At 62.9% G+C, this 27,022-nt stretch overlaps 2 protein-coding genes across 7 annotated transcripts in view; both read right to left on the bottom strand.

Moving 5' to 3' along the window:
* Positions 1-27,022, bottom strand: part of TMEM176B (transmembrane protein 176B) — a 179,031-nt gene that overhangs the window by 74,473 nt on the left and 77,536 nt on the right. The window lies entirely within an intron of this gene.
* The window catches only part of KCNH2 (potassium voltage-gated channel subfamily H member 2), a 33,527-nt gene continuing 13,132 nt past the window's right edge, over positions 6,628-27,022 (bottom strand). For 2 of the 6 annotated variants that reach the window (XM_004281183.3, XM_049715018.1), the window contains 13 exons: positions 21,130-21,294; positions 19,340-19,786; positions 18,541-18,752; positions 13,751-14,179; positions 12,865-13,252; positions 12,337-12,536; positions 11,597-11,849; positions 10,411-10,604; positions 10,066-10,165; positions 9,165-9,437; positions 8,902-9,088; positions 8,390-8,567; positions 6,628-7,166 (listed from right to left, as the gene is read on the bottom strand). In XM_004281183.3, coding sequence (XP_004281231.1) covers positions 7,038-7,166; positions 8,390-8,567; positions 8,902-9,088; positions 9,165-9,437; positions 10,066-10,165; positions 10,411-10,604; positions 11,597-11,849; positions 12,337-12,536; positions 12,865-13,252; positions 13,751-14,179; positions 18,541-18,752; positions 19,340-19,786; positions 21,130-21,294 — 3,155 coding nt within the window. In that variant the 3' untranslated portion in view covers positions 6,628-7,037. Of the gene's footprint in view, positions 7,167-8,389; positions 8,756-8,901; positions 9,089-9,164; positions 9,438-10,065; positions 10,166-10,410; positions 10,605-11,596; positions 11,850-12,336; positions 12,537-12,864; positions 13,253-13,750; positions 14,180-16,691; positions 17,206-18,540; positions 18,753-19,339; positions 19,787-21,129; positions 21,295-27,022 lie in introns of those variants that run through there. The other 4 variants (XM_049715020.1, XM_049715019.1, XM_004281184.4 and 1 more) reach the window with 4 other exon arrangements.

Raw genomic sequence — 27,022 nt, 5'->3', positions numbered from 1 at the left:
TCACCTGGCAGAACAGAAAGAGGAAGCCAAGCCGTTACCCTCTCCAGGCTGTTTCCCTAATGACTGAGTTTCTTGCCAGTTAGCATCTAAGCCTTTTGCAGCCAGACCTTATGCTATTGCTAATTTTAAAATAATGGTAAGACGGCTGAGCTAAATTCTTCTGCTCTGGTTTCTAAGCGATGGCTCTTGCCAACTTCCAACTCACTTATAAGGTGTGATTAGAAAATAATGAAGCTGATTATTTAAACAAATGCCTCAGAACACGTTCTTTTTTTTTTTTTGAAAGACAGAAGTTAGCCAAAAAGAAAAGAAAAGGGCTTGACCTGTACTTAGACTTTTAGAAAATAAAGTATCAAGAATCACTTTATTTTAAATGCTACAATAAGATGATCAAGATAAATTGAGTCTCCACGGGGTTTAATAACATGCACCTACGCGGCTTAAAAAACCTGTTACTATTCAGTCTTTTACTAAATCTTATTGAGTTTTACACCAACCACTCTTTTATGATACACAATTATCTAAAATTGTTTCCAAACAGTCACCTTGAAAGGCCCTATGATTCAAATTTGTTCCGACATTTTTGAGCACTTGAGATAGACGAGACCCACTGCTTGTGTGCTTTTGACGGCCCCTGTGTGGTCGGACCACGGTGTGAGCCCTGGAGGTCACCCTGAGCAGCCAGGCTGAGCACCCTCCAGTTCCCACGGGACTGGCCACCACTGGGGAGAAAGGTGGATCCCTCAGACCTGAGGTTGAAACAGAAAAGCCCTACGAGAAATCGCTCTCAGCCTTGACCATCAAAGGACAAATGAGCGGCCACACAGAGGACCGTGGGCAGCAGCCCTCCACGCAGAGGCCCGTTGGGAAGTGGAGATGGAGCGAGACGCACTGGCAAAGGGCCTGCCGTCTCCCCGGCCCCACGACAGAGGCCTCCAAGGGAGATGAGAAGATGACCAATACTCAGCCAGTCCTGTTTCGGATGACAGACAGGAGAACAGGCAGGGTGTGTGGAGGCGCTGACAAAGGCCTGAGCCCAGTGCAATGCGAGGTTTAGATCCACTGAGGCACCTAGAGAGGACATCCTGGAGGAGGTGACGTGTGAGCTAGGACTTGAAGGATCGAAGAGTTTCTCCAGGCCGGGAAGGACAGAGTCTGTTTCCAAGAAGAGGGAAAGACAGGCAAATGCAGGGAGAACTCAAGCATAGTTAACAGGACGTGATCTCATGAGGCTGGAGTATTGGCCACGTGGCAGCAGGAGATATAAAGGCAGGTGAGTCTGGAAAGGAAGATGAGAACCCTCTGTGCCAGGCTGATGTGGAGGGCTCTGTCCTGCAGGCAAAGAGGAAGGAGCCATCTGTCACGTCAGGACCTGGGCATGCTTCAGCCCATCTACTCCTGCGACGTGGGCAGGGGGGTTGCAGGAAGGGCCTGGCACAAGACCTGCTGCCCTGCACTGTGGCAGAACAGAGCCTGGAAAAGAGGCCTGCAGGGGCTGCCCCCGGAGGTATGGCCAGGCCAGGGACCGGGCATCTGAGAGGGTGATGAACTTGCTGTGATGGGAAGCAAAGGCAGGGCCTCCCCAAAGCTCAGGTGAGCGACGGCCATCACGGGATATCCAGCTGCGCCCCTAGATGCCCACCGGGAGGGATTCCAGGTGGCACCAGAGAAGTTCCCTGATCGTAACCCAGAGCAAGGACCAAGCCCCAGGCGCTGAGCTGAGCCAACAGAGTGGGGTAGAAAACGTAAACCCCATGGGCCCTTAGGGGCCAACCCGACCTCACGTCTGCCTATCAGTGGAGGCGGCTCAGGGAATGCCAGCTACCCCAGAGCCCCCTCCTCAGCCCTCACACCCCAAGCCTGGCTGCACAGGAAGTCACAGCCCCCAAAGTCAAGCACACGGGCCCTTTGGATATTAAGGATTCTACTGCTGGGCTTCCCTGGTGGCGCAGTGGTTGAGAGTCCGCCTGCCGATGCAGGGGACACGGGTTCGTGCCCCGGTCCGGGAAGATCCCACATGCCGCGGAGTGGCTGGGCCCGTGAGCCATGGCCACTGAGCCTGCGCGTCCGGAGCCTGTGCTCCGCAACGGGAGAGGCCACAACAGTGAGAGGCCCGTGTACCGCAAAAAAAAAAAAAAAAAAAAGGATTTTACTGCTAATCGCTCCCCAAATCCAGAAATGTTCATTCAGTAAACTGTTGCGTGCTCGCTTGGGGGAGCCACTGCGCGTGGTGCTGGGGGACAGAGACAGGGACGGTGTGGTGCAGAGATGACAAGCCCCTGGATTTGGCAGTCCAGGGTAGGGAAGGCGGGGTGGGGAGAGCAGAGGGTGCTGCAGGAGCATAGAGGGGGCCCCAGCCCGAGGGAGGGGGCGCACCAAGCAACTCCTGGAAGAGCCACCCAAGGACCAGCAGGAATTCACCAAAGGGCGCTCCAGGCAAAGGAACAGAAGGTACAGAAGCCTGCAGGGGAGAGAGGTCCTAGAAATCGCAGACACCTGCAAAGGTCTCCTAGTCCCTGTCTTGCCTAAGGGAGATGGTGTGCCCCAGGCTCGGGCCAGCCCGGGGGACTCAGACTGCCTGGGTTCATGCCTCAGCTCCACCCTCAGGAGCTGCGGATGCTGGCAGGTTCCGCGAGCCTCTGGGCCTCGGGTTTCAGGCAGTCAGAATAATGCTCACCGCAAAGGATGGGCTCCATGAGTATCGATGACTCTTACTTGTCACTGAAACGTGAGAGCTGCCACTGCCTGGACGGAGAGGAGCGGGGGTCCACGTGAGGACAGGGCGGGGCGCGCTTGCACCTGGACTCCGGGCAGTGGCTGAGTCACGCGGCCAGGAGGCACCACCAGCACCTCACTCCGCTCCTGGACCTTTAGGTGCAGAGGTGGAGGTGGGGGAAGGCAGGCCGGGCCTGCCCCGCGGTTCCTGTCCCCCGCCCCTGACCAGACTCCGGCTCCAGGTTCTGCCACCTGCCTTCCTGGGCATCGGCTACCGCGTGGACCTTTCCTCGCCCGCCACGGCCCCTGCAGTTCCCGCCCCACCCCTCTGGCCCTCTTGGTTTGGGAGAACCCTCCAGTCTGCACAACAGCCCACCCCCCGCCGTTGGTGACTGGCCCTGCAGGAGAGGAGGGGACTGCACCCTCGCCCTGCCCCCCCGTCACCAGAGTCCTGTGGCTCCAGGAGCCCAGGTGACAGGGGAGGCCAGGGATCAGGTCTGGGGCAGCGGGCAGTTGCCACAGAACTGGGCAGTGCAGGCCGGAGGACAGGAATGGAGTAGAGCATGGTGACCCGCGGGTCCAGGGTGAAGGGCCAGAGCCCTGCACAGATGCCCCGCTTCTGCTCCGCCAGCCGCAGGAGGCCTTCCCCAGCCCTGCTGGCCAAGCCCAAGGGTCTCCGTCCCAGGGAGAAGGGTTGTGCTTCCTTCGTTCATTCAGGAAACATTGCGTACATCCCAGTGCCCGGCACTGCTCGGGGGCCCTACAGTCACAGTAGCCCCACCCACAGGGAGCTGACAGTCCAGAGCTCACTGCCTCAGGCCGGCAGGGGAAGCGCCCTTCATTTGACAATGGAACCTGTCCTAGGGTGCAGCGTGGCGGCACAGTGGTCCCCACACCTCCTTCTTCCCTCTCTTCCTGAGCCCCAGGAACGAGATGCCCCTTAGGCATCCCTTCTCCCAGCCTCCCAGGCTACTGGCTTCTGATGGTCCTTCATCTTCCTTCCAAAGCATTTTTACTGATTCCTATTTAAAAAAAGAAAAGATGAGGTTGGACCTTAGAAGAGTGGGCAATGCATCAATGCATGGTGAACAAAGGTTGTCCCTGGAGGGAAACAGCCTGCTGTACCCCCAGCCGGCCCCCAGCATTACCACCCACCCCTCCCAACACACCTGGGAGCCCGCCTGGTCCCAGGGACGCAGCAGGACCCCATGAGGGCTGGGGCCCCCCTCTGGGTTCTAGGCAGCCTTCAGCCTTGAGCAGACCCTGCCCGAGAACTTGCCCCCGCCCGACAGAGAGCTCCCGGGTCACAGGCACAGCTGTATTTCATGGTACCCTTCGTGCGCTGGGTGGAGCACGGTCCCAGGCTGGCAGGAGGGGGTGTGCTTCCACCTGGCCAGGGCAGGGGAGGGTGGGGCAGGCTGGGAACGCAGGCAAGCAGTCTCCTCGCTGGGCTCCACACTGGGCTGCACTGCCCATTCACTGCACCCCCGCCGGCCTCTCAGGTCCCCCAAGGCCCAGGTCCAAGCCCATACCCTGCGGCCGGCCAGTGTTAGCCCCAATGCTGTGCCCTGAGGGCCACTGCGGCCCCTCCAGTGAAGCCCGGAGCTGCGCACGACCACCTACCCGCAGCACTAACACTGGTCAGTTGCCGACCCTCCTCACGTGGACCAGCGGCACCCACCTCTGCGCGGTGTTAGGGGTTAAATGACACAGCCGGGCAGGTGGAACCATCGTGAATGGAGCCACTGTGACCGCTGGCCTCCGCCCCCTCTCAGATCTCAGTGGTGGCTCCTGGTAGGGACCTGGCACTGGTGTCCTGGCCATGCAGAAAAGCTCCTTCAACCGGACTGAGCAGCCCAGCCCCTGGGCACCCACGTGCTTCCATCGAGGACAAGCACAGAGAGGCTTCCCCTCTGCTGGGCCAGCCCCCACCGTGAGCACAGACATGTGCGTGTACACACACACACACACATCCCTGGAAGCGCACGCATCAGGCCTCCAGGCCCAGGCAGGGCACTCCCCTGGTGGCGGGCAGCTGACTGTGGACGCCGGCATGTGCCCCAGAGAATAACCAGCGTCAAACGTGATACAAAGCCTAGGGAGTGCGGGCCCGGGTTTCACCTCCTCTGCTCCCCACGCCCACCAGCACGGGGCCCTGACTCGCTGCGCCGGCCCTCAGCCCCTCCCGCAGGCTGTCCCAGGCTCCCCCAGCCCTCACCGCCACACCTGGACAGAGTGCTGCGAATCGGGGCTGAGCTCCCAGATGAAGGTGCTCTAAGGACGGGACAGATGGTAAGAAGGATGGAGAGAGTGCCGGAGAGCGGGGACTTGGCCCAGCACCTCGGTCCCCGCGTGCCAAGTGCAGCGAGCTTCGTCTGTCATTTCATTTCTCACCATCAACCTCACGGGGGCCTCTGCCGGTGTCCGGGGCTGAGATCCTGACGGCGTCTGCTTGCGCCCGTAATCCGTGAGCTGACCCTGAATCTAGGGCATCCCCCCAGCTAGAACCCCACCCCACGCCCACACACATCAATCCACCAGGGAGGCCTGCGTGTGCGCTCCCAAACCATGAAGAGATGCACGCTCACGCTCACGTGTACACTGCGTACACACGTGCCAGATTCCGTTGCACAGAGCTGCCCTTTCTGCCTGGCCCACCTCTCTGGGTCACCCCTCCCCACCACCGGGGTCTATTCCCCCACCTCTATTCCCCGTGCCCATCTTCCGTGCCCTGTCCCCCAGGGCACGCTGAACTCACAGGGACCCCTCCCTGGTCCCACCCTCTGGTAGGGGAGCCAAGGCCCTGCTGCAGAACCACCAGGAACTTCTCTCCTACCCGCTCTGGAAACAGAGCACCCTCCAGGTGGCTCAGAGACCAGGGTCTCCTGCCAACCCCCTCCCCATCCCGGGCACGGGCAGTAATGGGCTCTGTTCAAAGCAAGGCTAACACACCCACCTCGGAGGGTCAGGGATTACAGGACTAAGCGACCCTGGAGGCCTTGGGCAGCACTGTTGCCCATCGGCCCCTCCTGCTGGCTGGCAGCCGCCCTACCACGGCCACTGCACGGCAGCTCCTCTGAGACGCTGGGTGTTCGCGCAAGACCAGAATGGCACGTGCACACGCGCACACTCACGAGCACACGGACGCACACGGCCACCGCCCTTCACTGGCCCCAGGACATCTGTTCTGACTTGCCCCTCCGATACTGGGAATGAGCCGCCTGAAATTTCCACCCTCTTCAGGCAGCTCCGCTGGTCGGGGATCACAGGTGACCAAGTGACGGAGGTGACGGAGGTGAGGCCCGTCTGGAGCCAGACACCAGGGGGCGGGGGCTCTGGTCAGGGTTGAGAAAACCAGCGTGCCCAGAGTTGGTTTGCTGTGGGGGGCCAATTATATAGGATCCGCGTGAGTCTGAGTCAAGGTCAAGAGAAGGCCAAGTTGGGGGCTTGGCCAAATACAGCCCCAGGTTAAAGTCAGTACGGGCTGGGCTCACGAGCTGTGTGAGGGAAGAGTACAGCCGCCAGCAGTCAGCCTGGGGCCAGCTCTGGGGGCCAGTGTGCCACCCAGCAAGCCACCATGACCCTGAGGGGCGGGACCCCAGGCCTGGCATCCCATTAGGACAATCTCTATATGTAAAAGAGTCCAGGTGGCTCTCTGCCATCCTGAATCCAGGACCACATGGAAGCAGGGCGCTCCGGAGGCCAGAGGTCCTGGAGGTGACTTGTGTCAGCCCCGAGGGAGCACCCCGACGGCACAGACTCCACACCCAGACGTCGGAGCTGCCCCTGCAGGCCCTGTGCACACAGACAGATCGGCCTGGATTCCCTCAGAGAGGCCAGTGCACCGGCCACTATGAACGTGAACACGGGGTACGGCGTGCTGATGGCGGCACCCTCCCAGCACCCCTGGAGTCTCCTCAGGATAATGATTTATTATTCATAGTCATCAGCATCTTCATTAATTATTCATATGATCCTTAATTATTATCCTTAACAATAAGAGCAGTAAATAGCAGAAAAGTCCTTGAGGTGCCTGAGGCTCAGGGCCGGGTGCCTCCGGCAGTTAGACCGGCTACTGCCCCCAGGGCAGTGAGGGGACCACAGACCCCCATCTACTGCCCGGCCCTGTCCCTGCCCCTCCCCCCCGCAACGGGGCCCAGGGGACCGCAGGAGGAGATGGTCCCAAGGGCTGAAGGAGGAGCTGTGCCTTCCTATTCCTCTCCCGTCAGCGGCCAGGGCCTCCCGGGCAGGGCCTCCACAGGAGGGGCCCAGGCAGCGCACTGAACCCTGGGTGAGCCATGTGTCCACACCGGTCAGCCCCACTAACTTCCCGGGTCTGAGCCGTGTCTGTGCAGGGGCTGGGAGGTGAGGGCCCCCAGCTGGCCCGGCAGGGAGAGGCGTCGAGCAGGGCCGTCTTGGGGTAGCTCCTCGCACGCCATGAACTGGGAAACCTGCAAAGAAACCGGAGTGTGAGAAGCTAGAAGCCAAGGGGCAGGGGAGGGTCAGAGGATAGAGAGGGTCAGGAGACCCTGGTGACAGACAGAAGAGGCCTGGAGGGCACAGGGGAAGGGCCAAGGCAGACAGAGCACGACTCCCACCGGCTCTGGGAGAAACGCGCTCTGGGTGGGCAAGAGCCAGACCGGGCATCTGGGGGCCTCGGGAGCTTCTGCCTGACTCGGGGAGAGCCCGAGGCCACAGCCACTCCCCTCCCCAGGGAACCTGGCCGCTGGATTCAAACCCAGTCCAGAATAAGGGGCCCTGAGCTGGCACAGAAGCTGTACAGAGAGAGAGACAGGGTTCTCTCCTCCAATCTAGAACTCAGGGACCTAGAAACAGAGGCAGGCGGGCGGCCAGGCCTCGGAAGGCCAGGCAGAGTACCAGGGCCGGCAGGGGGGGCTTTGTGGGTGCTGACGAGTCTGCTGTGAGATCCCTGCGGAGGAGGCTGTGAAGGGAGACTGGCACATTGGCTGACGTGGGCCCTGGTGTCTGCAAACAGGAGCAGATGCCAGAGGGAGGGGAGAGCAGATGCCAGAGGGAGGGGGGAGCAGATCCCAGGCCACCTCTTGTCGCCAGAGGAGCCCCATTCTTGAGACCCAGACACAGCTGTCCCGTCAGGAGGCCAGGAACACACGTGTCCGCTTAGGAGAGGACAAAGGGCAACAGAGGCCCATCTCTGGCAGGAGGGGAGAGATGCGGGCCGGAAGTGCTACCCTGGGGCTTAGCCAGAGCCTTCAGGACAACCCCGCAAAGCGCTGAGCATGAGAGTCAACGGTTGGCAGCAGAACCTGACCCAGCAGGGGCTTGGGACCCTATCCCAAGGGCACGCTGGCACCCAGCACCACCACCAGGCCCCTGGCTCAACAGTCCCTCCATCCACAGCCATGACACAGGCACCCTGAGTAGATATGGCCATTCAGGTGACACTAGGGGAGCGAATGCCACTCGGCCTGCTGCCTTCCTTGGCCCAGCTGTCTGGGGGCTTAGTTGGGGGCTCTCCTGCTGTGCTCTGTGCTCGCAGCTCCTAGGGCAGCCCTCCTCCAGGAGTACAGCCTGGGATGAGGGCAGGAACAGGGTGGGAGGCGGCTGGGGCCCAAGGCCAAGCAGAAAGGGCAGCAAAGCCGGTCTGGGGTGGAATCGGTGCAGAAGAGGCAGGGCTGGGGTGCTTGGAACTTACCTGAGAAAGCGAGTCCAGGGCGAGGGTGGGGATGGGGCTGACGGGCAGCAGAGGGGAGGTGGAGGTGGGGCCGGGCCCCGGGGTGGTCACAGCACTGTAGGCAGGCGGGACCAGCGTCACCTGCCTCTGCAGCAGCTGCAGGACAGTGGCCATATCTGCACTCAGCCGGGTCTCCAGCCTGGGGCGAGAAGGAGGAGGACGCCCTGGGTCTCAGGGAAGTGGAGACACCAGTGACTGCAACTTCAGGACCACCCTCTGGACAGCCAACTGGTCAACCCCAGGTCCACTCTTCATTCTAGGTGTGGCAGCCCCTGGCTCGGCTCTGAACACAAGGAGAGGGTCAAGCTGCTGGACACGTGGACAGGCCTAGACAGAGCAGACACCCACTTCACCCTACAACACTGCCCGAAACCCACAGGCCACACTGCAGTATGCCCATGCCCCACCCCTACTAGCCCGCGCCCCTGGACACACACAGCCGGGCCCAGGCTGATCCCAGGGACCACCCTCACCTGTTGAGCTGCCTCTGGAGGGCATCCAGCCTGCTCTGCACATCGCCCCGGGGCCGGCGGCCAGGGCTGGAAAGAGGGATGTTGAGGAGGCTGGGGGTGGGGGCGGGGCAGCGAGGCAGCTCCTGGTACTGGCGGCCCCGGCTGTCCCCCCAGAAGCTGAAGATGTTGGACACTCCTGAGAAGGCGCCTGGAGCCAGAGAGCTGGGTTGAGGCTGGGACAGAGGCCACGCCCCGCCCGCCTGCCCAGGGGGCCCTCGCCCTACCTGACAGTGGGTTACAAGTGTCGCTGCTCTTCTCTCCATCCTCAGTCAGGGGGTCCCCACCCGGCGGCTCTCCGGGGGGCCTGGGGCTGGAGAAGGGCACCAGGCGGAGGGGGCTGGAGCTGCGGCCTGGGCCCTCATCCTCACTGCTCTCAGGGCTGGAGGGGCCGCTGGACAGGCTCTCCCCCCACGGCCCCCCCTGCCGGCCCCGGCCACTCAGCCCTGCCCCCGCCCGGCTCGGCCCCAAGGCCGACACCTCCCCTGGCTGTTCCGGGTCTGTGGGAAACAGAGAAGGGGCCTCAGAGCAGGCAGGAGGCACAGAAGGGAGGGGAGGGGAGGAGAGGGGAAGGGACTGGAGCAGGTCTGGGAGACGACTATGGCTGGACGCCCTGGTTTGTCCCCAGTTGTTTCTTCTGCTCTCTTTCCCCCACTTTCAAGAGGACTGAGAACTCGAGGGCGGGACCAGGTCATCTGTGACCACTGGCTGCCCAAGCACGGGCAGTGGCACTGCTGGGAGGGGCTCTCTGGGACCGGGGGCCCTCAGCCCCCGTGCTGGCCTCCTTGCCCTCCTTTGTCCTGTCTTTCCTCCCCTCATCAGTTCAAAGCAGTGCCCACCAGGACACCAGCCCTGTGAGGACCAAAGAAACTTAGGCCCGGCCCTGCCTTGGAGGGTGGAAGAGGGCTTCCTGGAGGAGGCGACATTTCAAGTGGGCCTGAAAGGATGGGGTGATGGGGTGGGGGGCGGGACACTGAAGGTAGGACCGGAAGGTCTGTGTAGCCGGGGGGGAGCAGACCCGCCGGACCCCGCGCTCCGCCCTCAGCCCCGCCTCCTCTAGACCCCGCCCCCACCCGCCTCCCGGCTCACCTGGACCCCGCCCCCTCCCCTCCCCTCCCCCCGCCTCACCCCTGTCAGTGCGCCTGCGGAAGGACAGCTTGCGTTTGCGTTGCCGGTGGAAGCCGCCCTCCAGCTCCGCGCTGCCGGGAGAGCCGGGGATCATGTTGGTCTGGAACCGAGAACGGTGTCAGGGCCCTTCCGCGCCCACCCAGCCTGCCCGGTCCCGGCCAGACCCCCTGCCGAACAGAGAGGGTGGGGTTCGGGGTGTGAGCTCTGCCCCAAGACCGGGGCTGAGGCTGGGCCGTTCACAACCTGGTCTGGCCCAGATACCATTTGACAGACAGGGAAACAAGCCCAGAGAGCAGGTCACACGGCGATGGGGCAGCCACCCAGCATGCAGCGCGGCCGACTCACATCCCGTAGGTTGAAGGTGATCTCCAGGCTGGACCAGAAGTGGTCGGAGAACTCGGGGTACATGTCCAGCACCTCCAGCAGGTCATCCCGGTGGATCTTGTGCAGGTCACAGTAGGTGAGGGCCCGCACGTCCCCGTTGGACTTCCCAGGGCGCGCATACAGGTTCAGAGGCTCTCCGAAGATGTCATTCTTCCCTGGAGGCCACCGAGAGGGGGGCTCAGCCCCTGGGGCGGCAGCAGAGGCAGCAGGCACCTGACTTCCAGGCATTCTCACCCTGGCCGGGCGCCTCCCCTCAGTCTGGTCACCGACTGCCGGGCCCCAGCCCCCAGGGCCAGGGAAATATCAACCAGCCCATCCTCCCCCCGCTCGCAAAGGCAGGGCGTGCGGGCCAGCCAGCAGCTGCCCGTGGCCCTGGCTTCCTCCTTGGGTTCTAACTCCTCTGGTAACCCCCAAAGCCCACGTCCCAAACACCCTCCTGGCCAAACACTGCACCCCCATAAACAATGTTCTTCAAACTACAGATCAAACACAGTAGTGAATCAAGACCAGCATTCTGTTTACTGAAAGAAAACAGGATAGCACAGCTTAGCACAGCATAGAACAGGAAACACCAGAATGTAGTTAAGGCGACCGTTGTTTAGCAAAACTTTGGTTTCAGTTGTGTTTGGGGGTGTTTGTGGCATAAGCATGTGTTTATGCCGAACTGAGAAATAAAAAATCTATAAAGACCCCCCCCTTTGGCACATCTGCCCTGAGGTGTCCAGGGCCAAAGGAAGGACAGGCAGAGGGCAGGGAGTCCCAGTGCCCAGGTACACCTGCCCACGTGCACAGGTAGGGCAGAGAAGAAGGAGCGTGAGGGGAAAAGGGGCAGGACTCCCTTTGCTTTGGAGGCGAAGGCTTGGTTGTACTGCCTGAGGCTGCACAACCTCCCTCCACTGTCTACCCTGGAGCATCTGGATTTGGTCCTGTTTTAAGGAACAAGAGTGTCACTGCCCGTGAGGAGACCCTGAAGGGAAGCAGAATCTGGAAACCCCCAGAGTCCTTTCCACCGACCCCTTGGAAGGCCTGAGCTTGGGTGAGTTAAAGGAGCCCAAGGTCCCTGTGGGTAGTCCCGGGGCCACAGCCCCTAGGGCTGTGTCCTTAACGGGCTGGGTGGGACCCCTCCAGGCCTCGGTCCCTGCCGTACCCAGGATGGCCACGACAATGTCGCCCCGCAGGATCTCGATGGAGCCCCGGGAGATGAAGTAGAGGGCGGTGAGCAGGTCCCCGGCGTGCACCAGCGTGTCCCCTGGCGGCGCGTGCGTCGTCTTGAACTTCATGGCCAGGGCCCGCAGGCAGCCCTTGGTGGCCCCTCGGAAGGGCTTGCAGTGCTGCAGCAGCGAGCGATTCAGGTGCAGGCAGATGTCGGCCTGTAGGCACTCGGGGAAGCCCTTCAGCACCTGGAGGCAGGGGGCAGCTCAGCATGCCCTCTCCCGGGACCCCACTCCCACCCCCACCCGGAGATCCAGCGGGGAGCACCAGGGCGTCCGGTATCAGGAGAAGGACCTGGGTGCCCACTCCAGCTGCACCCCTTCCAGCCGCGCACCCTTGGGGACGACGCCTCACTGCTCTAACCTCCGCGTTCTACGCGTGAGGCTCGGAGACCAGCTCCTGCCTGGGGCTGTCGTAGGGATTAAACACCATCACCCAGAGCCTGCTCTAGCACCTGCCCCAAAGCGACCGCTCACCCAGTGAACGAGCTCCATGGGCAAAAGGAGGGCAACGTTCCTCTCAGGGTCCCGCCTGGCGCTAACTGGGACCACCTGAACCACGGGGGAGGGTGACTCTGGCGGTCTGAGACGTGCCCGCTACATCAGGAGGAGTCCCTACCATCACGCCGCTCCCTCCAGCCCACCATCAACCAGAGGCCAAGCCCAGTGGCCTCACCGCATTCATGTCGATGCCATTGGTGTAGGACCAGGCGTGCTGGAAATACTCCTCGAGGCGCTGGCGCAGCGGGTTGGGGATCTGGTGGAAGCGGATGAACTCACGCACCCGGAGCATCTGCGTGTGGTAGCGGGCCGTGCCCGAGTACAGCCGCTGGATGATGGCCGACACGTTGCCGAAGATGCTGGCGTACATGAGGGCTGGGGGCGGGGTGAGTGGGGTTGTCAGCATCTGAGGGGCCCCGCCCGCCCCTGCACCGGGTCAGCAGCACATGCAGTCACGTCTCATTGTAAGCACACACGCGAGATGCACAAACACAAAAGCCCAGGCACACACACCCCTCGGCTCTGCCCTGCGCCTCTGCCCTGGTGTCCCAGCCCCAAACATGCCATGTGGAGGCCCCTGGGGTCTCTAAGGCCCAGGGCCCCGCTCTGGCTCCTCTAACACCCACCCTCTCCTCTGTCTCGGGCCCTTCCCAGACCCCGGGCCCCTGGCTAGCCCCCGCGCCTGCCCCAGGGGTGCACTCACAGCCGATGAGCATGACACAGATGGAGAAGATCTTCTCCGAGTTGGTGTTGGGCGAGACGTTGCCAAAGCCCACGCTGGTGAGGCTGCTGAAGGTGAAGTAGAGGGCGGTGACGTACTTGTCCTTGATCGAGGGCCCGCCCAGGCCGCTGCTGTTGTAGGGCTTGCCGATCTGATCGCCCAGGTTGTGGAGCCAGCCGATGCGGGAGTCCATGTGCGGCTGCTCCATGTTGCCGATGGCGTACCAGATGCAGGCCAGCCAGTGCGCGATGAGCGCAAAGGTGCACATGAGCAGGAAAAGCACGGCCGCCCCGTACTCGGAGTAGCGGTCCAGCTTCCGTGCCACGCGCACCAGCCGCAGCAGCCGTGCCGTCTTCAGCAGCCCGATCAGCTAGGGGGGTCGGCGGATATTCAGTGGGGGAGGGGGGCAAACGAGGAGCGGGGGCGCTGCAGCTCTTGCGGGGCATCGGAGGCGAGATCCCCGAGGAGCTCTCCCCGGAACCTCCTCAAAATAAAAGCGCCTCCCACTCGCCGGGCGCAGCACGGAGCCCATTCACCTTCGTGCCAGCTCTGTGACAAAGGGCTCACGGTTCCCAGGGCCAGAATGAGGAAAGTGGGGCTCGGAAAGGTGCACCCCCCCTCAGGTGCCCGGCCAGAGCTCCCACTAGCTTCCAGGGCACTTCCATGTGGCCACTTTGGACACAGACACATTAGGAAAAGGGGAGCCCTCTGGACCGCTCCAGCTGGGGAGTGGCTCACATGGAAAGGGGAGCAGGTGCGGGTTAGCTGGGGCTCTGCCATGCGTCTGCCACCCTCCCTCTGTCCCCACCCACCCCTTCACCCCACCACCCGCTGCCCTCCCCTTGCCCCTGCCTCCTTGCCAACCCACCTCTTCAGAGCCAGAGCCAAAGATAAGCAAGTCAAAGGGGATGGCGGCCACCATGTCGATGAGGAACCAGCCCTTGAAGTAGTGCACGGCAATGCGGCCGGGGTGGCTGACCACCTCCTCGTTGGCATTGACGTAGGTGGTGCGGAAGTTGATGAGGATGTCCACGATGAACATGATGTCCACGATGAGGTCCACCACAGCCAGCGGCTGGCAGGCATAGCCACAGTCGGGGGCCGGGGGACCCTCTTCCGTCTCCTTCAGCAGGAAGGCGGCCGAGTAGGGCGTGAAGACCGCCGTGTAGATGACCAGCAGCAGGATGAGCCAGTCCCACACGGCCTTGAAGGGGCTGTAGTGCAGGATGGTCCAGCGGTGAATGCGCGGCGCCTGCAGCTTGTACTCCGGCAGCACATCGGCCCCCAGCGACAGGACCTGAGCCGGCGGGGAAGGTGCAGGTGAGGGTATGATGTCCAGCCAGGGTCTGGGCAGGGAGGACAGACCATGGGGCCCTCCAGGGTAGGAGCAGCTAGCATCTCTGCTGGGCCCTCCAGAGAAGAGGCCACGCAGAGTAAGCGGGGAAGCCCACCTCAGACAAGCGGACACGGCCACTCACCAGAGTTCCTTCCCCACGTGGCATGGGACCTCCTGGCTGGCTGAGTCCAGGGCACCAAGCAGTAACACCCACAAGTACTGCTCCCCACCAGCAGTACAGACCGATATAACTCCCACCGTGAGATCTTACCCACCCCCCCAAACACCACACACACACACACACACACACACACACACACACGCGCGCGCGCGCGCGTCCCACGTATACTACAGTCTCTGTTCAGATAATGCTCTAAGGACTACAGCTTCCGGCCTGGGCGATGTAAATGGTGGTGGTCACTGCAGCTCCTTACAAGTCCCATTGCTGGTGGCCCAGGGACTGAGGGCCTAAATGTCCCCTCATGCCTCTGGCCCAAGGATACCAGCCACCCAGCCTCAGGCCCTTTGGCATCCCGGAAAGAGAGACCATGACACTCACGCCCCCTCCCTCCTCACCCTGGCCCAGGGCAGCCATTCAGAAGTGACCACCCAGCCCCGCACCGGCTCACCTCCTGTCCTGCCCCTTCATCACCCAGGCAGAGGCAGGCAAGCCATCCAGACCAGGTGGCAGCAAGTCACACCCCTTTCCCCCCAAGCCAAACTAGGAGAGCTGAGACCAGCTTTCTCGCGCTGTCCCAGGAGCCTCTGTCTGTCCCCCTGCGGCCTCCTCCTGCCCCTCAGAATCCCCAAACTCTCCCAGCCTGGCCCTGCCATCCCTGGGCAGCCAAACCCAAGGCCTCACCCGCCCCCTTGAGAACCAAGGTTGCCAGCCCTGCGGGAGCAGTGCTAAGCGCCAGGGCCCCGCATCCTCAGGCCTCTGTGCTGGGAAGGGCCGTGGTGGGTGGAGCCGCAGACTCCCATTCATATTCAAGCTGGGGACCCCCTGGAACCACCCTCACCAGATGGACTGTGTGGAGAGCCTCTCCTTAGTGGAAGCAACCGGAAGTTAAGATGGACCATAGTTAGGGGTTTGGCCACAGGGGCTCCAGAGGCACAGGATGGGTGGGGTGGGCAGCTGGGGCCTGGGGCAGGAGAAGGGGCACGGGGCTTCTAGGCCCCCGCTTCTGCCCTGCCTTCAGCACGAGCCCCTTGCTCCTTAAGGCAGAAAACATGGGCGGTGAACTTTCAGGGGTCAAGTGGGGACTGCAAAGGGCCCTCAGAGACAAGGAGGCAGGAGAAGGCTCCCGGATGGGGCTCCTCACCACACCTGAGAGGCCAGGCCCCCGGAGGCGGTGCTGAACCACACCTGACAAATGGGATCCTGCCCCCTACCTGAGTCCGCCCACAGCAGGACCAGCACCGCCCAGGACACAAGCACACATGCCGGGGCAAGGCCAGCGCACGAGGCCTGGCCCCGCAGCCCTCCTCCTGTGGGGGCCGGCCGCGCTGCTCAGCTCTGCAACCGCCAGCTCGCCACACGGCCTTGCCGGTATCTAACCTCCCCTGTTACATAACCTGTTGTCACACAGAATACTGAAGCTCATTTAAGCCAAACCCCGGGGCCTCACCTGTGGCTGCGAAGGATCCCCTCCCACACCTGTCCCCCAGCTGGGAGGGTCACAGGAGCCACGGCAGAGAGTTTAGGTGCTGGTGGTGGCGACAGGGGTGGGATTCTCACCCACCCGTGAGCCGCTTCCAACTCCCCGGGCCATCCTCCCTGAGCTGGCTTCTGGCTCTCTGCCAGAAGCCCCCCAGGGGCTGGAGACGTGGCTCCCAGGAGGTGCCTATAGAGTCAGCAGCCTGGGGGACCACAGCGTAGCCACCAGCACCTCAGGCTGCCCCAGAAGAGGTGGACCCGGTGCCCGGCTCAGCCTGCCCTCACCACTCATCCAGTGGCCTCTGGTCCCAGCCCCCCAACCTAGACCCCTGAAGCAGCCCACGCTTCCCTCGCCCGCCGCAGGGTCCACTCACAACACACAGAGTGCTGGAGGGGTGGAGCCCCTGCGCCTCTGTGCCAGGCCCAGCTGCTGCCCGCTGGCTGGGGGAGGTGGGGTGGGGGTGGGAGCCATCCTCTCCTCCCCCGTCTCCCCGCCATCCACTCCGCGCACCCACTTCGCTCCTGTTCTCCCCTCTCCTCCTTGTGCGTTTCGAGCTAGAAGGCTGGGCCACGGAAGCCCAAGGAGAAGGGAAGCACTGGCAAGAAAAACACTGTCCACCTAGGCCCAGCGGGTCTGGAGCAGAGCGAGCAAGCCGGAGCCAGGAATGGGACGAGCGGGGCCACAGATCCCAGGGCTCCCAAACCATCCTGCATCTCAGAAGCCCTCTCCGGGCCTGGAGCCAGAGCCCTCTGGGCCGCATCCATCTCGGTGCCCCCGCCCCGGAGGGAGGGGGAGGGGCTGGGGCGGTCACCTACCTCCTGGGCCACCAGGCTGGAGATGCGCACGGCCCGCCTCACCCGGCCTTTCTGGGCCCTGGGCTGCAGAGCCCCTGTCCTGCTCGCCTTCCCCGCTGGGGCCGCCATGGAGGACTTGGCTCCCCCCAGCTTGCCTGCCCGGGGCCCAAGGGCCCAGCCAGCGCCTCACCTGCACCTCAACAGCAGCCTCGGCCCAGGCTGCGCCCCAGCCGCTGGCGGCCTGGCTCCCAGGGCAGCCTCTGGCACGAAGCCAGGGTCACTGGGGCTGGGCCTCGGGGCTGGGGTCACCCTGGCAGTGAGCGCGGACAGCAGCCCGCCTGGCTCAGGCCGCCCATGGCCCCCTGGTGCCGGCCGCGCTGCCAGGGTGCTGCGCTCTGCCCGCTGCCAGCCCAGCAGCGGCAGGGCACCGCGGTAGGAACCTCGGCTCCTCCAGCCGGCCCCTCCTCCTCCCAGGTCCCCACCCCCGCCCCGCCGGCACCGGGCTCCCGCGCCCCGCCCGCCGGCCCGAGGCCCCCTCCCCCGCGGCCCGCTGCTCCGGGCTCCCGCTGCAGCCACTCCCGCGGCCCGTGCCCCTCCCCCTCCCCCCGGCAGCCCGGCCTGTCACCGCAGATTAATGGTCTCCCCGACACCCCCGCCCCGCCGGTCCAGTGCCCAGCCAGCCAGAGTCAGACAGACACCCAGAGATGGAGCGACCGGCCGGCCACCAAAGAGCCAGGAGCACAGGCTCACGCTGGCGCGCACAGACCACAACACGACAGCACACGCTGTGGGCACAGGGGCAGGGCAGCCGGCAGGGCTCCAGGTGAGGACGAGAGAGGCAGAGGTGGGAGGGGGTGAGGCCGAGGCAGCCAGATATGGGGCCTAGGGTGGGGGGGAACGTTCTGGAGTCAAGGCCAAGGGGCCGGAGACCTGGCAGGGACCCAGAGAGCCAAGGCGGCAGTGGAGCGGGGCCAGGAGGAGGGCTGAGGAGGCCCACGGCAGCCAGCGCGCGGACAGCTCCCTCACTCGGGCGGCTCAGGGAGCCCCAAGGAGCTGGAGGGGGCGGTGGGACTGAGGCGAGCCAGGCGTGGCCCGGGAGCCCCCTCCATCCCCGGCTTCTCAGTCCTGAACTTCCCCCACCCCACCCCCAGGCCAGGACGGGAAGGAGCTGGGATGGACTGGGCAGTGGGGCTGGCTTGCTGCCAAGAGGGGGCAGGAGACCAGGCTGGCCCTGCCACTGGGCAGTGTTGGGCAGTGCCCCCCCCCCGGGCTGGCAATCTTCTCTGGTCTGGAATTCGGGGACTTGACCCCTCTTGTATCTGTGCGCCCAACTCCATACTCTCCCCTCCCGACTTGGGAAGGAAAACTCTCCTCTCCCATGGTCTGGGGACAGCAGTGGGCACCTCTAGGCCACCCTGGCCCTAGCACCGGGTTCCCACCCTCTGCCTGGCTCATCACATTGGCCTAGAAGAATCAGGACCCCCAACCTTGACTTCTGTGGCCCCTTCTAACGTTAACCTCCCGTTGGTTTGCGCCCAGGACTCTGTTGTGCCCCGTGGCCACCTTCTCCCACCCACCCTCACCCTGCCAGGTGCCCGGCCTCAACTGCCCTGTCCTCCCTGAGCCCCATCCACCTGTCCTCTGTATCTGCCCCTCCCGTGGGCACCCCCCTCCAGTCTCCCTTGCTCCAGGATCTCTCTCGTCCCAGCTCTGAAACGCCACCCTCACCCCCAGCCGGCACGTCCGCCACCTTCAGGAGGCCCTCACTGACTGCACCCCTCCACCCCCCCTTTTGACCACAGTCCACTCCCACTCCACTCCCTCCAAGCTCCTCCCACGTGAGCAGAGAGCCAGCGAGCTGGACACCTACCTGGGTGACCTTCTCAGTGACATTATGGGTCCGCTCCTTTATCTTGGGGGCTATGATCTCCCGGTCGCTGGTGGGCGAAGCCAGGAAGGGGTCGCCCTTGAGGTCCACAAAGTTGAGGGTGATTTGGGGAATCTTGCTAATGGTGCGGTAGCGCACGAGGTCCGAATCTGATGTGGAGTTAAGCAGGCCGCTGCGCAGGGGGTGCATGGCCCCTGGGGTGGAGGGGAAAGGGGGTCAGGGTGGCAGGCAGGCAGGGGCAAAGGCCGTCAGGTCGACGACACAGAGCTGAGGTGGAGACGGGCCCTGCAGGAGCCAGGCCGTGGGGTTCACTGAGGCCAGCTCAGGAGACAGGAGTGGAGTCCCTGAGAAACAAGTGAGGGCAGGCCCCCCCCCGTAAGGAAGCGCCGACGCAGCTATGAGATGACGGAGGGGAAAGAGCCTCTATGCGGGTCTGTTCAGCAGGCACTGGGAGCCTGCCAGAGGCCCAGGTGGTGGCAGGGACCCAGATGCCTCTCCCGCCTTCCCGACTCCCGTGGGCATCCCCGCTCCAGGCCAGCCTGGGAGAGCCAGCTCCTCGGGGCCAGCACCTGCTCTGAGAGTGGAAGAATGCAACGGGATGAATGCACGTTTAATGGAATAAAAGGCTACTTAATGGGATTAAGTAAGCGCTTAATAGGATTTCCATCTCCCAGGCACACAGGACAGGGCGGAGAGGGAGGAAGCTGAGGGCCTGGAATGGACAGGCCCGCGGCTGAGGACGCAGCCGGGCAGTTCCTGCAGGGGTGGGGCCGACCCTCACCGGTGCTGGCGTGGCGCGGCGGCGGCGGGGGCAGCGCCCCAGCGCGCATGGCCTCGATGTCGTCGGCCGAGGAGGCGCGGCGCACGCTGGCGCAGCTCTCTCGGGAGCGCGTCCGGGCCAGGCTGCAGCTGGAGCCCGAGGCGTCAGGGTTGAGGCTGTGCGCCCGGGGCGACGGGTGCGGGCCGGGCGCGCAGGCGGGCGGCGAGCCCGGGCCCACCAGAGCGCGACGCTCCTCCACCGGCCCGAGCCCCGCCACGTGGTTGTCCATGGCCGTCACCTCGTCCAGGGCCAGCGACTCGCTGCTGGGCGCCGCGGGCGTCAGGTCCATGTCCACCACCACGGCCCCCGGGGCACCGGCGCCGCCTGCGCTACCCGGCCGCACCGACGAATCCCGGGCGGTCAAGGCCAGCAGCGCGGGCAGCTTCAAGCGGAAGGTCTTGGCGCGGCCTGCGGGGAGAGGGGAGGTGCGTGGCGTCAGCAGCCCGGGAGAGGGCCAGGCCTAGCAGCTGCAGCCCAGTCACCAAGGGGAGAGAGGAGGGAAAGTGGGAGCCCCGAGAGCCGCCGGCACCCCTCCACCCCCACTCCTACTGCACAGAACTCAAGTCTCCAGAAAAAGTCTAGAGTGCAGTCGTATCTAAGACTCCGCCAATAATAAAGCACCATTTCTTGAGCCTCACATCACCGGTAGTCTCTACGTAAACCACCTGTGGCTCTCACCACTGCACCCATTGGGTACCATTACCTCCATTTTAGACTTGAGGAAATTTAGGCGTCAGTGAGTTATGTGATTGGCTGGAGGTCACACAGTAAATGGCAGGGCCTGCATCCACATGGAGGAGTGATGCCACGGGTTCCCGCCGTACCCTGCCACCTTGGAGGTGGTACCCATGGAACAGGTGGGGCCAGTGTTACTAATGCTGCCACTTTAGAGCTTGAGAAACCAAGAGGTGGTTTCTTTCGCCATGACTCTGAGGGAACATTTAAAATTAAACCCAAGTGGGGCTTCCCTGGTGGCGCAGTGGTTGAGAGTCCGCCTGCCGACGCAGGGGACACGGGTTCATGCCCCGGTCCGGGAAGATCCCACGTGCCGCGGAGCGGCTGGGCCCGTGAGCCATGGCCGCTGAGCCTGCGCGTCCGGAGCCTGTGCTCCGCAACGGGAGAGGCCACAGCAGTGAGAGGCCCGCGTACGGCAAAAAAGAAAAAAAAAAATTAAACCCAAAAAGGCCACGCAGGGGGAGGAGGAGGTGTCTGAGCCTTTGAGTCATGGGGGGATGAGGTGAGGCCTCCACGCCTCCAGCCACAGGGAGGAGTCCCCTCACATCCTCTTCTCAAGTAGCCAAGGCCACGGCAGGGAACTGACCCGTCCGGGAACAAGGACCAGAGAGAGAAACTTCACAGAGTTGAGTCCATGAGAGACGGGGCCTTCCCATGAGCAGAGGGGGCTGCCCCGCAGTGGCCAGGGCCATCTGGGAAGGGTGACTCCCCCATCCCTGGGGCTGGAGAGAGGATCACTCCCAGGGGATGCTGTGGTGGGACCCCAAGCGGGTAAGGCTATGAAACCAGCCATGCTCCTGCCCCAGGGACCTGTGAATCTGGGCTCAGTCACTCCACCGCATCTGTCCATGCTGAGCTGGAGGGGACCGGCCGTGTCCTCCATGTTCTCTCCCCCATCCCTGAAGGGATCCCCTCCGCATCCCTTCCTACAGAGCATTGCCTTTGGGCAGCCTCACGGCCCCAGGGAGGGGAAACCGTGTATTCCTGCGCCAGCCCAAGAACACAGCTGCACTTACCGGGGGCCAGCCAGCTGGTGGGAGGGGCACGGTGATTGGTGTCACGGTCTGGGGACCCCACCATGTCCTTCTCCATCACCATCTCAAAGTTAAGGATGAACATGATGACAGCCCCATCTTCGTTCTTCACGGGCACCACATCGACCAGGCACAGGAAGCAGCTCCCTGCAAAGCGGACACACGGCCGCTGTGCTACCAGGCGGAATGGGCCCCCGAAACCTGAAGGGGCCTGTCCACTTCTGCCTCCCCCACGGCTCCCACACACAGTCCTGCCCCTTCTCACCATTGCCTCCTGCCCCACCCCCTCCTCCTGCCACCTGCCGGCCAGAGCTGCTTCCCTAATCTGGCTGCTCCAGCTTTCCGCTTTCAAAGCTCTCCCTTTCCCTCTCTGCTTGCCTTGGTTCTCCAGCCCTCTCTCCCCATGTGCATTCTCCTCACACTGCCTTCTGCTCCTTTCTTCCTGGGTTGTCTCACCTTTTTCCCTATCCTCTCGCACTCTATCTTTGCTTTTCCTCATGCAAGGCAGTGCAGCCTGGAGGTTAAGCCCACAGACTTTAAGCCCAGGATCTCAGGGTTCAGATCCCAGCTCTGCTGCCTTGTCATTGATGCATTTTTCTTACGTTTTTAACCTCCCTGTGCCTCATTTTCCTCATCTATAAAATGGGAACGATGATAATTCGTTCCTCATGAGTTGTAAAGATTAAATAAGTCAACACGTGCCAGCTACCTAGGGCAGTGCCTGGCGTGCGCCGAACACTAGAGACAGGTTAGCCATCACCCTCTGTCTCTCTGTCTGTCTTTGCTCCTCTTCGTTCGTACCCAACTGTTGTGTCATCCACAAGAAGATAAGTTCAGAACTTGAGAGCAAGAGCTTCAAAACCTTTACAGCAACTGGGCATTGCCGCAAAACCCAAGCATGTGATTTTTGTATTTCACACAAGTATTGGTCTGTGACACGTTAGAAACAAAACTGATCCTTCACCAGAGTTGAGAGGCGCTGCTTCTAGATCTTTCATCTGTCTCTCGTCTTTTTCTCTGTTTCTGATTTTTTTTTTCCCTCCCAATGTCTCTCTCTGGCCACCAGGCCCCCTATTCCAGCTGCTGTCAGTTCACCAGGCCAATGTACCTGTTCCGCCTCTGCCTTTGACCAGCGCACGGCCCCCACACCCTCCTCTCTGCTGATTTCTGAAAGAGACCCTGGTGCGCTCTCAGGCTCTGCCTAAGGCCCAGCTCAGAACCCCCGCCTCCAGGAAGCCCTCCTTGATGCAACAAGAAGGCGCATTAACATTCTGTTCCTCCATGGACCTGATGGGGACCAAGCATGTTCCTCATCTTCTCTTCCCAGGGCAGAGACTTCTTTCCTGGTGCTCATCTGTCTTCTCTGCACTGCCGGGTCCTAACTCACCAGCGTCTGTGTCCCCTCTGAAGGGCCTAGCACCCAGAACAACGCACCAGGGAGCAGGCGCTGGCCAGTGGTGTTGGTGATGGGGTGGGGCTAACGGCGGGGGAGGAGTCAAGGATCAGGGCTGGTGGAGAGGACATGGCTGGGGTGAACTGAGTCAAGGCCAACCAGCTGGAGGGGCCGACGGCCAATGAGCCCTGTGGGCCAGCCCTGGGAAGTGCAGCCGCAGGTCCTCCACAGACCTGAGAAGGCCAGGCGTAAAGGGCCTGATTCCTAGGAGATGCTGGCCGGGCTCCGGGGCGATTGCTATAGGGACAGGGCCGAGAGGGAGCGGCAGGGGAGCAATTCTAACTGCTGTGGGATTAATCTGGTGGAAGGAGATCCTCTGAAACCAACGGAAACAGGATGGCACTGGGATGAGGGGAGCTGGGCCAGGGCAGGGGCTGGCCAAGAATTCTCTGCCCTACCCCAACGCCCTTCCACTCACCGCGTCCCAGGCCCTCACGGCTTGGCCCACGGGACCGGAGCTGGGGGGCTCTTTCAGGGTCTCTTTCCAGTAGCTGCTCCTGTCCCCTGACCTCCAGCCTCTGACATGGCCCGGCTGAAACACTGCCGTGGTGTTGGGAGCTGCAGGAGGCCGGGCCCAGCTGGAGACCGTCTGGCACCTAGACAGCCCGCCTAGAGTTTATGCCCTAATATGGTGATGGCCGGCAGCAGCCTGAACAGGGACCGGCCCTCATAGGGACTAAGGAGAGGCCAGAGACCAGGAAACCGTAGCCCTGGAGACCCCCCCCAACACCCACCCCCTGGGACCCAGCGATCCAGGCCCCTGGTCTTGGTTCCTCGCTGGGAAACTCGTCTCATGTAAGTCCAGAGTCTGGAACCCTGATGAGCCCAACCCTGCAGGATGGCCTGGGGATCCTGCCCCCAGGGCACGGCCTCAGGATTCTGAACTTGAGGCCTCAACGCCCCGTGCCCACTTCAGTTCCAGCTTCTCAGCAAGAGAGGCCAGAACTGCATTCTGCAGCCTGGACAGCCCAGGACCCTGACATCCCATTGTGCCCCCCTTCACGCCAGGCCGCAGAAACTCCAGATATAAGCCCCCTTACGGCACAGGCCCACTCCCGGCCCTTGGACACAGACACACACTCACACACGGAGCCCCCTTGGTCCTCTCCCTTGGTGGACATTCAAGAAATTTTCCCTTTCAAATAACCCTGTAAAAGCCCTTGTTATACCGAAAATGTGAACTGGAGCCCTGCCTGATGGCTGGGGGGAGGCGGGGTGTTAGGCTCCAGCTACTATTTTCGAGTGGCCACGAAAGGAAGGAAAGCAGGTAGCCCCAGGTCAGCCAGGGCTCCGAGAGGCTCTGCCTCCCGCCCATCCTGCCTGGCTGGCTGGGTCTTCCCTGAGCTGCCGTATCACCCACCCCTAGCTCTTCAGCCAGACCTGCCAGGGGACCCCATCCCATCACTGGCTGGAATTCTGGCGGGGGGGGGGGTCCCTGAGGGCAGCTGGAGGTCAGCAGGCCAGGGGTGGGGCACAGGGACAGCCAGAACTGAGCAGCGGCACATCGCGGCCTGCAGGCAGCGGGGCTGTGACCTTCACACAACTTCTCAGCAGAGAAGAAATGTTCAGAGTCAGTGTCTGGGCCGCCTCCCCGGAGCCCTGGGCTGGCACCGCACGCCGGGACCAGTGCCTCGCCCCCCATGAGCCCTGCTCCTACGTACCCCAGACCCCGCTCATCCATGACTCTGTTCCTCTCCTGCCTCCGCCCCGCCCCACCCCCGCAGAGCAGCTCCGCGGAGCAGAGGCTGACTTGAGCCCAGAGCTGGCGGAGGCTGCAGTTCCGCCGAGAGCCGCTCTGTGGCAGGAGCGGCCCGCGCTCCCGAGACAGCCGGAGTCTGGAGCGCCCGGAGAAGGAGGGAACGGGGAGCGGAGGGCCCCTGCCCGGCCCGCAGAACGGCTGTGGGGCTCCCGGGCGCGAAAGGGCGGGGCACAGGCTATGGAGTTAAGTGGCCTTTGCTCATTGCATCAGAATGACTTTGGGCGAGTCACCTGCCCCCCTCCGGCCCCAGGGAGCTCATCTGGAATACAGGACGATGACCATGCCCCACTGGGCTGGAGGGATGAATGACAGAACACTGTGAAGCCGGAGGGCCCAAGGGAGGTTTTTTTGTTTGTTTTTGCTTCTGTTTATTTGCGGGGTTTTTTTTTTGCCACGCTGCGCAGCTTTCGGGATCTTAGTTTCCCCGACCAGGGACTGAACCTGCGCTCCCTGCAATGGAAGCGCGGAGTCTTAACCACTGGACCGCCAGGGAAGTCCCCCAAGGGACATCTTGGTAACTGGAGAAGGAGGAGAGGGAGAGGGCCCTTGGGCCAGCCTGGCTCACGTGGCTGCTGCTGAAGAACACCCGGCTCACACACCCCCCACCCCCCCCCGACCCCAGCCCCAGCTGAAGACATCCGGGCACCCAGCCTCGGCCTGCCTCCTGGGCTTGGGGCACCCTGGGCCCTGTGAGAATGAAGACCGGGAGAGTAGAGGTGGTCATGCATTGACAGCCCCACACAAGGACAGGCTCCTCTGCGCCTCGGATCCTAAGGGCCGCAGAGGTCATGCAGCTCACCACAGGCCACTGAGGAAGGGGCAGGGGGGCAGTGGGAGGGCCCCAGGGGACCAGGTCTGGCTGCCTTCCAGGTGCAGCAGGTCCAGTTCCTCCTGACCCCGGGGAAGGGAGCATCTTCATCAGAACGCAACGCTGGCTTGCTTTCACCTGGTGCCAATCCACACCCGACAGTGCACTTGGGGCACCGTCCCTGCCCTGCACCCCAACCCACCCACGGTCCCAAACCCAGCTGCCCACCTCTGGGAACCCCTGGCTGGTCTCCAGGCAGGAGCCGCCGTGGGCTTTCGCGGGGGCAGGCCTTATCTCTTGGGGCAGCACCGGGCAGGTGGGGAAAGGGAGACCTGCAGGTGACCTGAGTGTCCTTGGACAAGCTCCCCAGGTCAGAATCTCTAGTGGCTCGTCTGCACACTAGGTGTCATCAGGCTCCTTTGCAGGGGGCTCTTCATCCCCCTGGAGTATTCACCGAGCACACGCACGTGAAGCGTTCAGGGCCTCGTGAACAAGACAGGCGTGGCACCCACCCTCACTGAGCCGGGGAGTCAACAGGACCCCCAGTTTGGAGTCCGGGATGAGTTGGCAGAGAGAGGGGTCCTGGGGAGCTGAGCCGAGCTGAGCTGCCCCGACCCTCAGGAGACCTGGGCGATCGCTGTGTGACTGTGGGCAGGTCAGCCACCTCTCAGCTTCAGACTCCCTGTGGGTACTGCAGGGACAAGTGACTCGTACTCTGGGTACCAGATGAGATGACAGATGGCCTTGTGGAAGCATTCAGAGCTGTAACGAGGCGGGGTGCCGGGTCCTTGCAGGGAAGGTGACCTCGGGGAAGCAGCCATCCTTGCCCCCGTCGCTGTCCTGCCCTGCTGGGGCAGGAGGCTGGGGCTCCAGTCGGCCTGTCCGCCCCCAGGCAGAGGCTGTCTCCCACGGCGGCGGCCCAGGGCTGTGCAGTGTCAGGTTATATTTAGCCTGGTGGCGGCGACAGGAAGATGCAGCAGGAGCTGCTCCTGGCCAGGGGCCACCGTGTCGCTAACGTCGCTCTCTCGGGCAGTGGGGACCTAAGGAAGGCCAGGGACACTACAGGCCCAGGGGACAGAGCGGGGGAGCCTGAGAGGCCAGCCAGTGAATGAGTGTGCACGTGTATGTTCGTGTGTGTGTCCGTGTGTGAGAGAGAAAGAGAGGCCAATCCTATCCCCATGGCTCCAGGAGCTGAGTGGGACAGACTTCCCCAGGAATACTCACTTCAGGGCTGGGGCTGGGGAGCCCCGATCCAGACCCCAGCTCACACAGAAGGAGCATCTCCAGACAGACCCTCCACGAGCCCCTCCAGCCTAACACCTTCCCAGAGATGTACAGGGCCATACGGAGGGCCTCAGGGCCTCTGTGGGCCATCCAGGTGCCCGCCCAAACCCACTGCATGTGGCCTGTCTGTGCTACCTTTCCCAGGGGCCACTGTGATGGCCTCGGGAGAAGAGCTCTTTCTAGAAAAGCTCTGGGGCTCAGCCCTACTCGACCTCCTTCGGGGCTGCAGCCTCACAGTCGGTACACTGGGAGTCACAGCCCCGGCAAGGTGAAACGAGGCCATGTTTATTCGGGGAAAGCTTCCCTTACGGCACCGTCGCACTCCCCACCCTCCCTGAGGCCTCCACACTTAGCCTCCCATCCCCGGACACGCAGGCTGGCCCCAGTGCCCCCTCCAGTGCACCCCAGCTTCACAGGCCCTCCCACTCCCCACGGCCCCACCCCGCTTCCTTCCAACTCCTCCTGTCCCTCTAGGCCCCCGAAGGACCCGCTCTACAAAGATTTTCTGGCCACAGGGACGTCTCTCGCTGAAAACTCCTCTAACACTGGCTCCTAATGAGAGAGCTAACTG

This window comes from Orcinus orca, chromosome 9 (genome assembly GCF_937001465.1).
Source record: "Orcinus orca chromosome 9, mOrcOrc1.1, whole genome shotgun sequence".
Lineage (NCBI taxonomy): Eukaryota > Metazoa > Chordata > Mammalia > Artiodactyla > Delphinidae > Orcinus > Orcinus orca.
The sequence above is the reverse complement of the archived record's forward strand: the minus strand, read 5'-3'. Positions and strand labels throughout refer to the sequence as shown.